Genomic DNA, 17,391 nt, shown 5'->3' with positions numbered 1-17,391 from the left:
AGGACGCCAAATAGTACTAGGATATTCCAAGATCGAACGAGAGAATTAAACAAGATCACAATAACACGAATAGTATAAAAATCAAAAAAAAATATACTTAAAAGACTTAGAGCTTAAAAGACTTAATATTGAAAAAAAACGTAGTTTTTCTAGATATCTAGATAACACGAATCATTATGTATTTTGCTACAGTTTTTGGAGATGATAGTGCAAAATGTTAGTGCTTAATGACAAGGAAGGCTTCTCTTAGCTTGCTTCTTATTAATCTTATAATTTATAAACACAATCTTACACCAGCTAAATACTATATTCGAACATATTAATTTTCACTTTATCTTATTCATTGCATTATTAGTTGTATTACCACAATTTGACAGGTAATAATTTTGATTCTTGACATCCAAATGAGGAAATTTGTAGACTTGCTTGTTATGTCATGAAAATTGTGGCTTCTGAAAGATTAAATAATAGATAAACTAATACTTTAATAATTTTTTGTAATTTGCCGCCATTTTGATGCTTTAATAGGCATCTTAAAGCACTTAACGTCATCAAGTGCGATGTTTTAATAGTCATTATTTGACGGAACATTTTACGAACATTTTTTGGTTGCCAAGAAGCAAATTCGGGACCGTATTTTTGCGAATTTCACAAATTTCAGGGAGAGTTCATGCAAGATTTCCTCCGTTGTCATCCAAACTCTTGTTTTTGGACAAAACTTTGATAAAACAAAAATTTTAAATCAATTTTTTACTTTCTAAATTGCGTTGGTAATAACCAACTATCACAAAAATCCCTAAATCGACTAAAATGAAATTTTTGTCAAAAAACGGAAAAAAGGTAGGTAAATTACAAAAAATAGTATAAAAATTCGTTTCAAAAGCCCTTGACGCACTCATTCTTTAAAAAAACTCGTGGCTAACGTGCTTTAAGACTGATCTTATGAAACTTGTTTTTTAATATACTATTAACAAATCTGATTGTTATCAAACCAATTCAACTGACGAAAGATAAAGATCTTACAAACAACCTTCTTACTGAGATTAAAATCTTGCAGTCATCCTCAAAATATTAAAATAAAGCTAATTACGAAATCATGCTTTAAGTAACACCTTTATTTACTTTTGTGGATAAATATAGACGCATGTACCTTTTATGCGGTACACAAATTGGCAGGAAAATATGCTATTTTCCATTTTAGATAAGATTTTCTTTGTAATTCCTAATAATAATGCCACAATTATATGATAGCAACTTGAACCAACTTAAATGCACTCAAAATAGATAATTACAAACTTGAAAAATGGATTGGGGTAAATGTGAGTTACTTAAAAATTTTGCAATTCTTGCTATTTACAGCAAAATAATTTTATCACCGGTGGTCTTAAACTATGTACTTTGCTCAATTAAATTCAAATTTGCGGTCTTTAATAACGCTTACAAAACTCTGATAACAATTCATTGTCATTTTGAGGAAAAGATTATAAGTACTTGACACCCGACTTACCTACATCCATTCATTACGATGGCGTTCGCCCAGTTAGTTTCTGCTTTAATTTTGAGTTCGCTTTTGTTAACAGTAACACCAACCGAAGTTCCAGGTGCGTACTTTTTTCATTTTTAGTTACATATTAAACTGAAAAAACCTTAGAATCGGTCACAAATGAAATCAAGGAATTATTCAAAACTGGACAGGCTCCCGAAAATCTTGCCAAAGATTTGGAAAATTTCCGAATGCCTCGCTTGTTCCGCGAAGGCATGGAAAATACCTACGAACACCCTGTGATTTGCTTCTTTTGCAATTTGTTGGTCGATTTGGCTATCGGTGAGCGCCGGTTGGGGGCAAGTCGTGAAGTTCTAGCCAAAGAAATTGAGTTTATTTGTGTCCATCTGGGTATTGAGAGCGAGCGCGTTTGCACGGGAGTAATTGACCTGAACATAGTGAGTTGATAAAAATTGAAAAATTAGTTGTAATTTTATTGCCACTAGGACGTTTTTCTTTATATCGTTGACAATTACCCAAATCTTGACTCGCATCGAGTTTGTGGGTCCGTTCTTCAGTCTTTGGGTTGCTCACCTGGGGATAATTTTGAATGGTCAATTGAACTCCCTAGTGGTAGTTCGCCAGTTAGACCTAAACACAACGATACGCTGGATAGTTTCAAAATTTTGCAATTGTCTGATATTCACTATGACCCGAATTATAAACCGTATGGAAATGCTGATTGTGGTGAACCTATCTGTTGTCAAACTGACCAAGGGGAGCCTAGTTCACCCGAAAATACATGCGGGTATTGGACGGATTACCGAGAGGCTGATGTGCCATGGCATTTGATCGAAGAAACAGTCAGGCAGGCTAAAACTCAGGTGAAATTGTCCGTTAATTACACTAGTTTCCACGGTTTATACAGAGTGCTCACCAACTCAGTGGTACGTTGTTGAGAAGCAGGTGTAGATTACGGAGAAATCTTGAAAAAATTCCTAGTCACATTATTAAAATTTTTTAAGAGATACAAACTTATTGTGTTAACTTCTAAGTTTTCAATATTTTTTAATGTTGTTATGTTTCACTAAGTAATCGTTCCCTAACAAAACGATGAATAATTATTTTTAAATCTACTTTCAGACTTTAGCAGTTTCATTAATTAAAAAAAATAATATAAAAAATCACAATTTGTAGATGAAACCGTTTCAAAAATATTTTTTTTGTTGATCAAATACACAATTATTAGCTGTCTCAAAACTATAAAAACGCCAACGTCGCAGTTTACTAGATTATTTCTTTAAATAACATTGACAAAATTGTAAAATAGTTATGAATGATTAGATCTCTCATTGAAAGTATAAATCACATTAGCTATTATGTTTTTGAAGTGCATGAATGGTCTATAACAACTATTTTTGGGAGAAAATTTACATCTACGAATTTACAATTCGTTATTTATCAATAATTTTAAGGTAAAGAATTTTGTTACTATTTTTACCTTTGTATATAAGTAATTCTCTACCACATACCATTGAGTCGGTCCGCCCGTTTTTGACCACCCGTATACAGAGTGTATCAGAAATACATGTGTAATTTTACCACGTAAGAGAACTCATCAAGTACAACTTTTCTATATAACATTTTGCAAAATTCTTATTTATTATTTTCACTGTTTTCCTTCTTTCATAGGCGGGTAGGCATTTCTGTATGTTATTTGTTCCAATTTTTAAGTAAATTTGCAAAACTTTCATTGAAAAATTACAAATACAAAAAGTGTTTTATATATTGAGCTCTGTTACCTGTTAAAATTAACACACGTATTTCTGATACACCCGGTACTTTATTTGAAAAATAAAGAACAAAATATCAAATAACACATTCAGAACTTAAGTAAATTAATTAATTAACTTACTTTTAACATAATTTTTGTGTTTTTTTGTAATCTGTAAGACTCAGAGCAAAAACAAAAAAGCATCAGAATGCGCTTTAAAACATCTATATTTTACCGTCACAATGCGAAGCCGTCTTGGGCTACGGTTCGATACAAATATTCATAACTCTAAAACTCCAAAACGGTTTATTCCAGCAAATCACGCGGTTAAATTTTACATGTTACTTAGACTATTTTTTTAAATAAAAATTTTTTGCTTTCAAAAAATCAACACAATTATTAACTTTTCTAAAACTCGCTGTAGCAGTTTTATAGATTCTTCTATACTTTTAAAGTCCTCAACAATGTTTAAGAGTGCAAGAAAACGTAAATAGATGTGAGTTTTTCCGATTCTTGTCGAGATTTTGATCAATTTCCGGTACTCCAAGTACAAAGCGATCAAAAAGTCTTTCTAACAAGTAGGCATCTTACTTGAAAATGTGTGTCCGGTGTCGTGTATTAGTTCAGCCTGCTGTCAAATTTTAAACTGAAATTACTTCAAACGTAAACTGTTAGATGCCGTGAATTCGTGACACAAATAACACCCGAACGCTACATGACCCGTAAATGGTGTCTAAGGGGCAAAACTAGATTCCAACAATAATTTAATTTGTTTATTTTTTAACATTTTTTCTTTGACATTAGGCTTAAGTTCCGCAAACATACGACCTTTAATTCCTAAGCTTACTTGAAAGAAGGACTTTCTGATTGCTTTGTAATTATAGGACAATTACGAGTTGAATACTACATTTTATTCTTTGAATTAGACTCAACGAGGCTTAAAATTGCTTTAATTCTGTTAAAAATAGTCTGATGTTTCGTATTGAGAAATGTCAGACAGATGTCAAAACTTCCTTACACAGGAGAAATAACTGTAAATTTTGACAGTGTCGAAGAATAAATACTCTTAATCGTCTAGAATAAGACCACAAAACTTAATTTTATGGTTTGCTATATTTTGTTAAAATATTTGTGCTTTAATACCAGTCTTTCTCGGAAAAATGTTCCTAATTAACAAAAAATAAAGCATTCAATTTTTTGCTTTGTTTTGTGAAAATGTGTCTAATTTAGTTACTATAGAAACTAGAAAACTATTGAATGAGAGCAAGAATTATTTTTTGTGGTCAAAATTGCAAAATAAAACAAACAAAAAAAATGAAAAGAAAACATGGAAACTTCATAAAAGCGGTGAGAACAACAAAATAATTACTGATTGTAAAAAAATTGAAATAGTCTGTAACACATTTATACATTTACATTTACACATTTTATTACAAAATATCTGAAAACAGAGCAAGAGAATGAATGAATTAGAGTAGAAATTAAAAGTAGAAACACAATACAAACATCGATTTCTTGTCGGACAAAATAAGCCCAAAAAACACATTTCAGATTTTTATATAGTTTTTCGTCTTTTTATCAAAACATTTTTGGCGAGTCAACAGTCTCCAAGAATTATCGCCTGTTATATTTCAACTCAAAAACCAGAGAAATAAACTCTATCCCTGTACACCAGATTTCTTTTGATTTTCTCTAATTTAATCAAGACTTTCTTTCTTTGATGATTTACTTAGCTTTTTCCTAAGATTTCCTCTAATTTTTTAAAGTGATTTCCTCAAAGTTTTACCCGATTTCTTATGCGGTTTACCCCTCGCAAAAATTTTTGTTCCACGCTTGAAAAACTTTAGATCTTCAGGTCTTATTTGTCAGTTTTTAGATAATTTACACAATCTATTGACTAATTTTTCACATTTAGCATTTTTTCTGGTACAATATCTGTTAAAACAGCAAATTTGAAATCGAAGGCATTCGTGCAGTTTAACGAGAACATTATTTTCTGTGACGTGATGGAAATATTTTAACTATCAGTTTGTTCGATATAAGGTACATAAATAAACATAAAAATAATAATTTGATATGAAACAGGTTATTATTTGTAAAATAGGTAATTAATCGGAAATAACAATTTGTTCAGGAGTTCGAGTACGTTTACTACACCGGTGATATCATCAGTCACCGGGTTTGGGAAACCAGCATTCGGAATAACTCGCAATCAATCTCCGATCTTTTCACCTACTTTAAACAAAGTTTCGACGTCCCAGTTTTCCCAGTTTTTGGAAACCACGAACCACATCCGCTTGACCTGTAACTAATTCAAGTTTTTTTCACACTGCACCTAGTATTTAAACAAAAATTGTAGCTGGCCCACTGAAAGCGTCAAAGACGAGAAATTCTCAGTCCAGTGGCTCTTTGAGCTAGTTTCAGGCCCTTGGTCTGAACTCGTAGGCCAAGATATAAGCGAAACTGTTCTAAAAGGGGGTTACTATACAGTTAGTCCAAAACCCGGATTTCGAATTATCGCAATTAATGGCAATCTTTGTTATACCTACAACTGGTGGCTCATTTTCAACGATGTCGACCCTTACGGACAGTTGCAATGGCTGACTGAAACGCTTCTTGAAGCCGAGAAAAACAACGAAAGCGTCCACATTTTATCGCACGTTCCGTCAGGAACGTCTGAAAGTTTATCAGTCTGGGGGCGCGAATATTCCAGAATTATTGAAAGGTTGTAGTTTCATCTAACGTCTAGTCAAATAAGCTTTAAATCAAAATGTTGGTGATAAGCTTGAATTTTTGATAAGTTACTTGAATGGGTGTTAGGGAGAGGCTTAGCAATACTTTGTATGTGAATTTTTCATGATCAGACGAGTTAAAAACCCTCAAATCATTTTTCCAAAAAGTCCGTGCTTTCTTCAGAAATTTTTATTACCTCACCTGTTGAGAGCCACTGTGTGTTTATGGTAGTTATTAGAAGTTAAATTTTTTATTAAACAAAATGGAGATGGTGGCGCGTGGACGTTTTGAGAATTTTTTAAAATTGTGGCTAACATATTTATTTGTATGTGAGGTTCGAATCCCGGTCCTGACAAAAAAATGTTTTTTTTCGTAAAATTTAATAACAAAACCATAACAAAACACAAATTGAAATAGAAGAATAACGTAGTGGACCAAAAAGTTAATCTACTTTTGTTGTTTTGTCAGTAATATTAAAATTTACGCTAATTTTTATAATTCTAGTTCAGCGGTTCTCAAAATTTGGGACTTTACTTCAGAACGATTTTTTGCGAAAACTGTGCATTTTTGATTTACATAAATTTTGATTAATCTATATCTCTTTAAATATTTGCTAAACCATTCCCTACCACTGTATAAAAACGTTTGCTCAAAAATTTTTTTCTTCCAAGCCCAGAGAAGGGATTGAAACAAAAACGGAAAAAAATTAAATAAAAATTGTACTTATCATCTCTCTACATTTAACTACCCATAATTCTGTTAATTTAAACAATATCAAAAAAAGTCAAGAAAACAAATTTTTATTAAAAAATTTTACTAATTTTTTTTAATTTTTGAAAAAACACTCTACTTTTGTTTTTTCAACCCCTTCTTGGAGGTTGGGACAAAAAGTTCTTTGACTAAACGTTTTATATTCTTCACTGTAACTTATCCTTATCCTCAATATTTTGACTTGACTATTTAACGTATTGAATTCAGATTCGCAAATACCATCACTGGCCAGTTCAATGGACACACACACAGGGACCAGTTTCACGTTTATTATAACAGTTCAAACCCAACACAACCAATAGGCACTGCTTTTAACGGGGCTTCGGTAACACCTTACACCGCCTCCAACCCCAGTTATAAAATTTACGACGTTGATTCGACCACTTTTGTGAGCAAAGCAACTCAAATTATTTGAGCAAATAAACTTAAATTTCATATTTAGGATTTGCTCGACTATGAAGAATGGACGTTTAATCTCACGTTAGCCAACTCTAAAAGTTCGAATGAGTCTCCCGATTGGTACAAATTGTATTCTTTTACTGAAGCTTTCGGAGTTGATAATTTATCGCCAGTTGAGGTTGATAAAGTTTTGTATAAAATGGCAGAGAATCACTCATTACTTGACGATTACTTTTTGTTCAAATTTCGAAATGGTGATGCTGGAATTAAGGATGGCTGTGATGACAAGTGCAAGAAAGATAATCTGTGTGAGATTGCAACAACTGTGTATGGAGTGGACGTCCACTGTAATCGTTTCACTGATCTGTATGACAAAGGACAATAATGTTTAATTTATTTGATGAACTTGGTACCTGAATAAAATGCTTGAACCATTTACTTTTCATCCTTTCTAAAAATACGGTTTTGATATTAAAAAATTACACTCTTTTATCTTTCTGGTCATATTACAAAAATTAAATTAATATTCAAAAAATTAAATAAAAAGTAGTTTATTACGCAAATAAAGAACAGTTGTTCATTATCTGTGAGTGATGTGTGGCAGATAATGCCAACTTTTGTTTACGTGTATAATACCACGTTTTTTCTTATACGTACATCCAATATCAAATGGCTACTTTATTCTATCGAGTAAGAAAATAGTTATTTATTTAATGAGTTTGAGTGTAAATCGGACGCTTTATTTCACGAGTGGATTTTTAAACCACGAGTGAAAACGAGTGGTTTATCATCCACGAAGCGAAATAAATGAACCGATTTACACAAAAACGAGTTGAATACATTTTATTCTTCGAAATAGACTCAGCAAGACTTAAAATTGCTTTAAATTTGTTAAAAATAATCTGACGTTTCGTACTGAGAAATGCCAAACAGTTGTCAAAACTTCCTTACACAGGAGAAAAACCGTAAATTTTGACAGTGTCGAAGAATAAAAAAAATTAAACCAATGATGTTCCATAGTAACCGCTTGTATACTACCTCTACTCGGATCTATTAATACCTATAAGAGAATTTAAGTTTTTTGATAACTGCACACAAAAGGCTTTATTTCTCTGTTATTGCCTTATATTGCAATTATTTTCCCCACAATTTCAAAAAATGTCATTATTTCTTTACAAACACGTTTGTTTTTTACAGGCTGTTCCGTTTTTATTGTTACAAATTTAAACAGGTGATAGAACATTCAATTTCAAGACAAAAGTTTTCTATAAACATGTATCGAAAAATATTTCGTAAGGGAGCTACACCCCTTTCAAAAGGATACTTCTTTTAGTAGGTTTTCCTCAATATTTCAGAAACCATTACAGGTAAAATTACAAAATTTGTACAGTTGATAACCTTTATACACATAATCGAATTCGGGGATCATATGTAGAAATTTATAATCAGGAGCGTCCTAAACTGGGCGAAAGGGCGAAGGGTAAAAAGTTTCCTAGCTATTGTGGTTTTAGTGTTCTGACGCTTTCAGCAACAAAATCGTTAATGTCATAGTTTTTTACGCAAAAATGGTTTCTTGTGTTGTTTCGATGCAACTCACCGTTTCTGAGTAAAATTTAATTTAAACGTTATGTTGCAAACTATAAACAGCATGAAGATCAGGAAGAACAGAGACTTTCGCGATCGGAACTTGTCCTGAAAATGTACGAGAAAAATGCCGACATTTTCTTATAAATTCATGCGGTCTGACCTCAAAAGACCATGATTTTAATTTGATTCTGGTCGCCCTTACTGATTTTGATGCTGTTTGTAGTCTGTAACATAGTTTTTAAATCGATTTTATTTAAAAACGGTGAGTTGTATCGGAACAACACAAGAGACTATTTTTATGCAAAATACTATAGAATTTAAGATTTCGTTGCTGAAATTGTCAAAAAGCAGAAGTCAAAATAGTGGTGGTATTTTTTACTCTAAACCTTCCCCCTCCCCCAGTTTGGAACACCTTTTTTTACATTTGATCTTCGAATTCTATTAGGCATACAAAGATTATTAACTCTACCAAAGTTTGTAATTTTATATACCGTGGTTTCTGAAATATTTGGGAAAATTCACTACAAAGAGCTCCACTTTAAAAGGGTGTAGCTCCCTTAGGAAATATTTTTTGCTACATATTTATAGGAAACTTTGGCCTTAGAATTGATTGTTCTATCACCTGTTTAAATTTGTAACAATAAAAACGGAACAGCCTGTATAATGCTTTTCGTTATACAGAGTCGCGAATAAGTATGGATACAGCCAAATATTTTTTTTTATTAAAATGTAGTCTTTTTAGTTAAAAGTGTTATTCTAACAATTATTATTAACTTTTACTTATTTTTTTACTTATTTTTTGATCAAAGTTCAGTCTACAAAGAGCTAAGGTTTGGTAAAGAAAGCATTTTCAAAACTAACAAAATTTTATTAGTTTTTTTCTAAAGTAAGATATGCATACATCACAGAACTCAGAAAAAAAGCTCTTTCTAAAAATAATAAATTTGACCCTTTTCACCATTAAAAAAATCAAGTTAGCCTTGTATCATCGGAGCAGATAAAAATAGAATTTAAATATTTTAAAGCATATACCAAATTTCAATAAGTTTTGATTAATAATTTAATGCAACAGCGATTTTGAATTTTTTGGAGTGAAATGGAGTACACAAATTGAGAGTTTCTGATGAGTTTTCTTAGCTCAAAACGTGTCACTAGGATTTAGTTTAACACAGAATTCTTTTATTCTTTTCTTTTACAGAAACTCTTAATATGTGCTTTATTTTTCACAACGATAAAATCAAATGCGCTGTTATTAAACTGTCGTTCATTTAAAAATAAACGATTTGATAAAAATTGATGTTTTTCGGTAATTGGCGTCGTGGAAAAATAGTGTACTTGGGGTCGTGGGAAGAATAGTGTACAAAATTCAATGGAAAGTGTCTATCATCTGCTTGTGAGCTTTCCAGATTCAAGATTCTCAGATGCAGGATAGCACTCACTTTCCATACTTGTTATGTAATATACTATTACATTATTAATTATTACATATTTTTAATTAACTTAAATTATATAATTAAATTATAGGCACATTATATCAAATTAAATCAAGTTTTAAGTGTTGTTTTTCTAAACATGCGTAGAGGCTCTTAATCTAATCTAATCAAGTAATCAACAGTAAATAAAAACTTAAAACTTAACGATTAATTATTCGAGGACTCAAAGATAATTCTATTTGTTTAATTTATGCCAAAAAATACAATGTAATTATTATGCAAATATTAAATCAGTGTTTGTTGTCTAAAAATCACAACATTTTTTGAAAATTAATAAATTTATAAAAAAAAAACACTTGACCTATGAACTTATTATTTTTCTTGTTTTCGTTTAATTAAAGCAGCGCAGTTTACGACAATACGTTTGATATTATCTTGAGATTGTCCATCAGCTATAATTCCATTTTTTATTTTCCTTGACAGACTCTTGAAGTATTTTTTAATAGAAATAGATTAGATGTTATTCTTTCGCAAGGTCATTATCAAGTATTTAAAGTTTCAAAACTGTACCGAACAGACAGTACTTAACGATAACACCATGACATTTCGCTTTGTTTCTTTTCTCGTTTTAATATTAGTTGCATCAACTTATTCGAAACATAACGGTAAGTATCGCTTTTTTAACAGAGTAGTTCCTTAAATAACCGAATGTAATAGATGATTTTGAGTCGGTTAAACATGGCATTACCCAACTTTTCAAAACTGGGAACAAACCCTATTTTGCTAAAACTGCAAAATCGTACCAATTACCACACGTGTTGAGAGAACACATGGAAAAAGTCTACAACAATGAGGAAATCTGCACTTTGTGTAACCTACTCTTTGATTTGGTGATTGACGAATGGAAGCAAGGAATGACCAAAGACAAGATCTTAGACATTGTCAAGTACATTTGTGTTACGTTAGGAATCGAAAATGATCGAGTTTGCAACGGTTCGATCACTATTAACGCTGATATTGTTTTCTACATCGTTGAAAACTACCCTGATATCAAAGCCAATAGACTGTGTGGCTCCGTTTTGCAAGCTTTCGGTTGTTCAACCGGTGATGATTTCGACTGGTCCATAATTCTCCCGCCGGGAAATGCAGCCAAAAGACCGCAACCAGACACATCTGGTTCAAGTTTCAATATTTTGCAACTTAGTGACATTCACTACGACCCTAACTACAAAATCAATGGCAAAGCCAATTGTGGGGAACCTGTTTGTTGTCAGGAGGACCAAGGTGAAGCAGATTCACCCGAAAATGCTTGTGGTTATTGGTCGGATTATCGCTTCGCTGATACGCCGTGGCATTTGGTCGAAGAAACAATAAGACAAACCAAAACACAAGACTTCGACTACGTTTACTACACAGGTGATATAATAAGTCACAGGGTTTGGCAAACCACTGTTGAAAACAACACAAAAACCATCTCCAAGTTGTACTCCTTCTTCAAACAGTCGTACGATGTTCCGGTTTTTCCGATTTTTGGCAACCACGAGCCTCACCCTTTAAATGTGTGAGTCGATAAGATTTTGTAAGAGGTTTTGTCCTAAGTCAGTTTTAGTTGGCCGGATGATCGCCTTAAAGATGAAACACTTTCGGTTAAATGGTTGTTTAAATTAGCAGCGGATGAGTGGTCGAAATTGATTGGGCAAGATGTTAGTGAGACGGTGTTAAAAGGGGGGTATTATAGTGTCAGTCCAAGGCCAGGGTTTAGGATTATTGGCGTTAATGGCAATTTGTGTTATACGGATAATTGGTAAGTAATAATTTTTGGATTAACAATATTAGTGTCGTTTGTTTTGAATGCGGAATGGCCGCCACATGAAATGATAAATTGTCCACTGTCGCGCTAAACTCGAATGCAATTTGTCGCCGAACACCGGGCGTGAGGAGAATTATCATAATAGTGACATGAATTCGATAAATTACATGTTTTGTCGAAATTTTAGGATATGTCCATTGTCCAATACTAAATGCTTCAAATTGTTGCAATAAATTAGTATTCATTAAAAAATACTTAATTAAAAAATTATTTAACAAAAAATGGGACAAAATCTAGAATTAAGTTAAAAAATAATTGATTAGAGAAAATGTTGCAAAATTAATGCAAAAAATTATGCCAGCAATGAAAAAGTCAAATTATACTTGAGAATTATTATTATTTCTAGGAAGTTTATTTGATGTAACTACGATTTTTTAATTGGCATGCACTAAAGTATGCACGCCTGGTAATAGTATATTAAGTATCAAAAACGGTAAGGAGAGTTTACCGATCGAAGACAATTGTCTGAGATCGGCAATCCTTAACGTTCGTGATTCTTATGGCATTTTTTGCACGATCCTTAATTTTCTTTAAAGATTTATCAAATAATATCAAAATAATTGTCAAGACAGCAGGTTATGGTTACCGGTTGCTACATCCAAGACTTCGACAAAATTACTTACCGACGCCTAATTTACTTACTGACGCCTTTGGATGTAGCAACTAGTAAACACCACATACGTCTTGGAAACAGACGCAGTAAACAATTAAATAGAGCACAATCGTGCAAAAAATAATTTTTTGCTGAATTTTGCAAATTACGAGTGACGAGTCACACAGAAATCAGTGTTTCTGTAAATACCTAATAATCCTAATATACGACTGTTGCTCCATGCTTGCAAATCTAAAAGAATTGTGGATACAACCACTATTTATGCTTTTTTTTATCCAGTGATCGTATTTTTTCGTAAGCTTAACATTTAATTCGCAACAGTAAGACAGTAGAAAAAAAATCGACACTGAAACCAAGTCTTGTTTTTCACAAAGTTAATTGGCGCAGTCAGTAGGCTTCAATTGTGTGTTTGCTCCCTTATGTCGTTTTTTTAACATTCAGTCTGCAGTGTCAAAAAAACGTTTAATTTTTGTTGACTTTTCTTTTAACAAATAACAGAACATACATTTCATCCACCTAAAAGTGAAGGTTTCTAAAGGACAAATAATGAGATGGAGTTTGTGCTTGTAGAAAATTGTGTTTTAATCTGTAAGCCGAGGGGTAAACTGAGAACACCAGGGGAAATCTAGAGGAAATCAGGGGAGTCTTGGTGTAAAAAATATAAGAATAAAAGACATTATAGCAATAAAACACGTTATAACAATTATGTAGAAAATTCAGGCAACTAACGTTGGTAAAACAACTACATATTTCCTATTGATCACACGAGTATATCGTTTTTCTATAAAAAAAAACAGTTTTGTTTTATTTTAAACTTGACGCAGTCAGTAGGATTCGCGGAACTACTTTTTAGTGTCATGTTTTCCCTAAATTTCTCAAGATCAGAGTTTAACGTTAAATTTGCAACTTCAAGAAAAAAGTTTGCCACTGAATCCAAAGCTTGTTTTTCACAAAGTCAATCGGCGCAGACAGTGAGTTTCAATTTTTTATTGACTTCATTATTTCGTTTTAACAAAGGAGAACATAACAACAAATCTTTATGCCAAGTAGAAGCAGAAAAAATTATAAATTTGCTTGTAGAAAATTGTATTGTAATTCTGCAAGCTTTTATTTATTCTGACCTTCAAGTTTTGTACTCGTATTGTACTTCCTTTAAGTGATAATAGGTGATATCCACTGAAGTATACTGGGTGATTTTTTTTAGGGCTTACATTTGAAACTTTTTAACTTCTAATATATCTAGAGTTTTAAAATTTTGAATACGGTTTAAATCGATCATTTTGAGTTCAACAAAATTATTTTTAAAATGGCTGAGCTTTCGGAACTACAAAAAATTGGCGTCAATTTTGAAATTTTAAATTGTAATCACACATTATTATTGCAGATTTGAATTTACCTTCTCAAGCTGAGTAAAATTTACCCAAGTTGTTGGTACTTATCTGTCATACTTTTTGACATGTGTTAATTTTTTTGTTAAAATTTTCATTTGTATGGGTTTATCTAAGACATCACAGCCATTGAATCCTGTGCGATAAGAGGATACTTTTTTTGCATTCGATAACCGAAGGTTTGAAGAGTTTTCTAGATTTTTCCAAATTGTCAATTGGTAAAATTCATGGCTAGTAGGATTTTTTCGAAATGGTTTACAAGAAACTGCTATAACTCAGTTTTTTCAAATGGGTCGACCCTATTTTCTTAACGAAAATGGAAACAATATTAATATTTATGGTGACTTTTATTAAAACGTCCTATACCTGTCTCTTACAGTTTTTGAAAAAAATCACAAAAAACAGATTTTACTTTGTAATTTTCAAAGTTAATAAAGTATAGACCTTGCAAAATGGCCAACAATTGTCAAACTTCAATATTTTATTTAGTTTTTAGCTGGTTCATTATCGAATAAGCAGTAAAACAATAATAATTTAATTATGTTTTTTTTATAACATAGTTAATTATGTAAAGTAACTCAGTCAGTCTGGCATCGCATTTTAAACTTCTTGAAATAAAATAGAGAACAAATCTAACATTTCCTTTAATTGATAGCACAATTTTATCGTATTTTTTTAAAGTTTACTTGATTAAAAATGAAAATAATGAGCAAAAATTCAGTTTTTGCGATTATTTAAAAAACTGTAAGAGATAGATATAGAATAATAAAAGTCTGCATAAAAATTGATGTTCTTTTGATTGCCTTTAAAAAACGTGGTCATTCCATTTGAAAAATATGTTTTATAATCACTATTTATCATCATTGTCAAAAAATCATAGTAGCCTTGCAATTTAACAGTTGACAATCCTAAAGACTTGAGAAGACCCTCTGAACCGGTGGCTATCAAATACAAAAAGAATTATTCACTTATTTTGAAGGGTTCACAAGCTGTGATATTTTAAATGAACCCCTGCAAAAAATTGACATACGTCTATGACAGATTAGTACTAACAACTAGATGCATTTCACTCAGTTTCAAGAGGCGAATTTAAAAATGCAATAAAAATAGGTGGTTACTATTTAAAATTTAAAAATTGGCGCCAATTTTTCGTAGTTCCGGAAATTCTGCCATTTTGAAAATAATTTAGTTGAAGTCAGAATAGTTGATTTAGACTGTGTTCAAGAATTTAAAGCTCTAACTATATTAGAAGTTAGAAAATTTTTAAACTAGGCCCTAAAAGAATCAGCCTGTATGTAGGCAATTTTGGTGTAAGAAACACAAGAAAAAAAAAGACGGCACAACAATAATGGAGAAGATTCAATCAACTAATCAATTGCCTATAAAATATTCTTTTTTAATTTTAATTTCAATTTTAAATTTGCAACTTCAAAAGATTTTGAAAACAATAGAAAAAAATTCGCCATCAAAACCAAGTTAAATGGCGCAGTCAGTAGGCTTCAACTTTGTGTTCACTCCTTTTTTTATAAATTCTAAAAGTTTTTAACACCTTAGTAGAAAAGGTTTAATTAACTCGACCTTTCTTTCAACAAAAATATCCTTAATCCAAGGTTTCTTAAGGCAATAAGATTATGAAAAGATTTTGTTTGCAAAAAATTGTTTAAATTTTGTGATTTTATCTAAAGATTTCTGTCCTTGAAATTTTGTACTTCCTTCAACTGATAAGTGACAATTTGATTCTAATCTATTTCGTCATTATCTTAATTTGAAATCAAATTGTATTCGAGTGTTGAGTTTTATCGGTTCACTCATCCAAACCTAATAATTTCCAACGCAAAGGTGGTTGATATACGACGACGTGGACCCTTTTAACCAATTGCAATGGCTGGCGGACACGTTAGAACAAGCCGAAGCTGCCAACGAAAGCGTCCATATTTTGTCTCACGTCCCCACAGGGGATATTTCATGTCTGAAAGTTTGGAGTCGAGAATACCACCGCATAGTCGAAAGGTAACATCAAACTGTTCCATTTCCCCTCCTATTTGTCTTTTAGATTCTCTTCGACCATAACGGGCCAGTTTAACGGCCACACTCATCGCGACGAATTCCATGTTTACTACAACAGTTCGGCTCCAACTGAAGCCATCGGTGTGGCTTTTAATGGGGCTTCTGTAACACCTTACGACAGCTCCAACCCCAGTTATAAACTTTATCGTGTTGACCAAAGCACTTACGTGAGTACATTGGAACGCGTTGTGTCCCAGAAAAACGGCCGTCTAGTCGCTTTTAGATTATGAAGAATGGACGTTTAATCTCACTTTGGCGAATTCGCAGCCAGTTAGTGAAACACCGGAATGGTACAAGCTTTACAGCTTCGCTCAAGCTTACGGCGTGAATAATTTACAAGCCATTGAAGTTGACAAAGTCCTCTATAAGATGGCTCAAGATCATTCCTTGCTCGATGACTATTTTAGGTGGGAGAGAATAAAGCAAGACTTGCTGGGTGTTAATAATTGACTCGTTGTAGGTTCAAATTTCGAAATGGAGATGATGGAATTAACGCCGGATGTAGTGAGACGTGCCGCAAAGAGAATTTATGCGATATTGCCAAAGCACAGTTTGCAGACAACACACAATGCGATTATTTCCTACAGCTGTATGAGCAAGGGAAACAAACCTAACTTTTGATTAATAAAATAATACTCGGTAGACCCGTTTTTCATTTCAACTGCAACCAGAAGCAACTTTTTTGTGTTGCTGTAACTTTTCAGGGCGCCCAATTTAGTTTATTGAAGACAGCACACCTTTCATAAATTCAAATTAGTGTCACACGTCTATCAGTCACGCACTAATGGTCGGTCGCACTTTTGCACGTTTTCAATTTTCCACATCTCTACCCAAATACGATTACGCGGAAAAAAGCGCTTTGATAGTGTCTTAAAGTGCACCTTCAAAGGTTCATAATTGCATCCCTGAAGGTGGCACAGTTCGAGGTTGTTTACCCCTTATTAGCTTTTTGTTCGAGCATCGATCAAATTTGACGAAAAATGGGTTTCAGCACAATCACGGGGAATAATAGGAGGACAATAATAAATCCGTGTGGGTTTTGGTATCAAGCCTTACTGCTATGTCAATAGGATTACAAGGAGAAGAATAATATCCCCGTCTTTGTAATTTACGATTGGATAGCCGACTTGAAACTAAATCAGAGTTAGACGATGTCGAGAGATTTATCACGCCTTTTAGATCGTTTAGCGCTCCGATATAATAGAATTTTTCGACTAATTTCTCGGGGATTTCTCCCCATTCAAGCTTCGTACTACACAATTTTGATTAAAAG

General features: G+C 32.5%; 3 protein-coding genes across 4 annotated transcripts in view; all 3 read left to right on the top strand.

The window, feature by feature from the left end:
- The window catches only part of Trpgamma (Transient receptor potential cation channel gamma), a 94,158-nt gene that overhangs the window by 50,027 nt on the left and 26,740 nt on the right, over positions 1-17,391 (top strand). The window lies entirely within an intron of this gene.
- On the top strand, positions 1,445-7,596 carry LOC103312872 (sphingomyelin phosphodiesterase). The gene is made up of 7 exons (XM_008194657.3): positions 1,445-1,601; positions 1,652-1,941; positions 1,990-2,367; positions 5,392-5,561; positions 5,617-5,982; positions 6,969-7,149; positions 7,204-7,596. The coding sequence occupies exons 1-7, from the start codon at positions 1,526-1,528 to the stop codon at positions 7,543-7,545; spliced, it is 1,803 nt and encodes a 600-aa protein (XP_008192879.2). The 5' UTR covers positions 1,445-1,525; the 3' UTR covers positions 7,546-7,596.
- Positions 10,691-16,760, top strand: LOC100142311 (sphingomyelin phosphodiesterase). Its single transcript, XM_001815438.4, has 7 exons — positions 10,691-10,845; positions 10,898-11,741; positions 11,790-11,984; positions 15,891-16,061; positions 16,105-16,285; positions 16,332-16,525; positions 16,579-16,760. The coding sequence occupies exons 1-7, from the start codon at positions 10,698-10,700 to the stop codon at positions 16,730-16,732; spliced, it is 1,887 nt and encodes a 628-aa protein (XP_001815490.3). The 5' UTR covers positions 10,691-10,697; the 3' UTR covers positions 16,733-16,760.

The sequence above is a fragment of the Tribolium castaneum genome, chromosome 9 (assembly GCF_031307605.1).
Source record: "Tribolium castaneum strain GA2 chromosome 9, icTriCast1.1, whole genome shotgun sequence".
In the NCBI taxonomy this organism is placed as follows: domain Eukaryota; kingdom Metazoa; phylum Arthropoda; class Insecta; order Coleoptera; family Tenebrionidae; genus Tribolium; species Tribolium castaneum.
The sequence above is the reverse complement of the archived record's forward strand: the minus strand, read 5'-3'. Positions and strand labels throughout refer to the sequence as shown.

Excerpts from the sequence above, each read along its gene's own strand:
- LOC100142311 (XM_001815438.4), top strand. The coding sequence starts at position 10,698 with ATGTTATTCTTTCGCAAGGTCATTATCAAGTATTTAAAGTTTCAAAAC. Across the intron at positions 10,846-10,897 it reads AACTTATTCGAAACATAACG|ATGATTTTGAGTCGGTTAAA; the intron begins GTAAGTATCGCT and ends CGAATGTAATAG. Across the intron at positions 11,742-11,789 it reads GAGCCTCACCCTTTAAATGT|TTGGCCGGATGATCGCCTTA; the intron begins GTGAGTCGATAA and ends AGTCAGTTTTAG.
- LOC103312872 (XM_008194657.3), top strand. The coding sequence starts at position 1,526 with ATGGCGTTCGCCCAGTTAGTTTCTGCTTTAATTTTGAGTTCGCTTTTG. Across the intron at positions 5,983-6,968 it reads TATTCCAGAATTATTGAAAG|ATTCGCAAATACCATCACTG; the intron begins GTTGTAGTTTCA and ends TATTGAATTCAG. Across the intron at positions 7,150-7,203 it reads ACGTTGATTCGACCACTTTT|GATTTGCTCGACTATGAAGA; the intron begins GTGAGCAAAGCA and ends TTTCATATTTAG.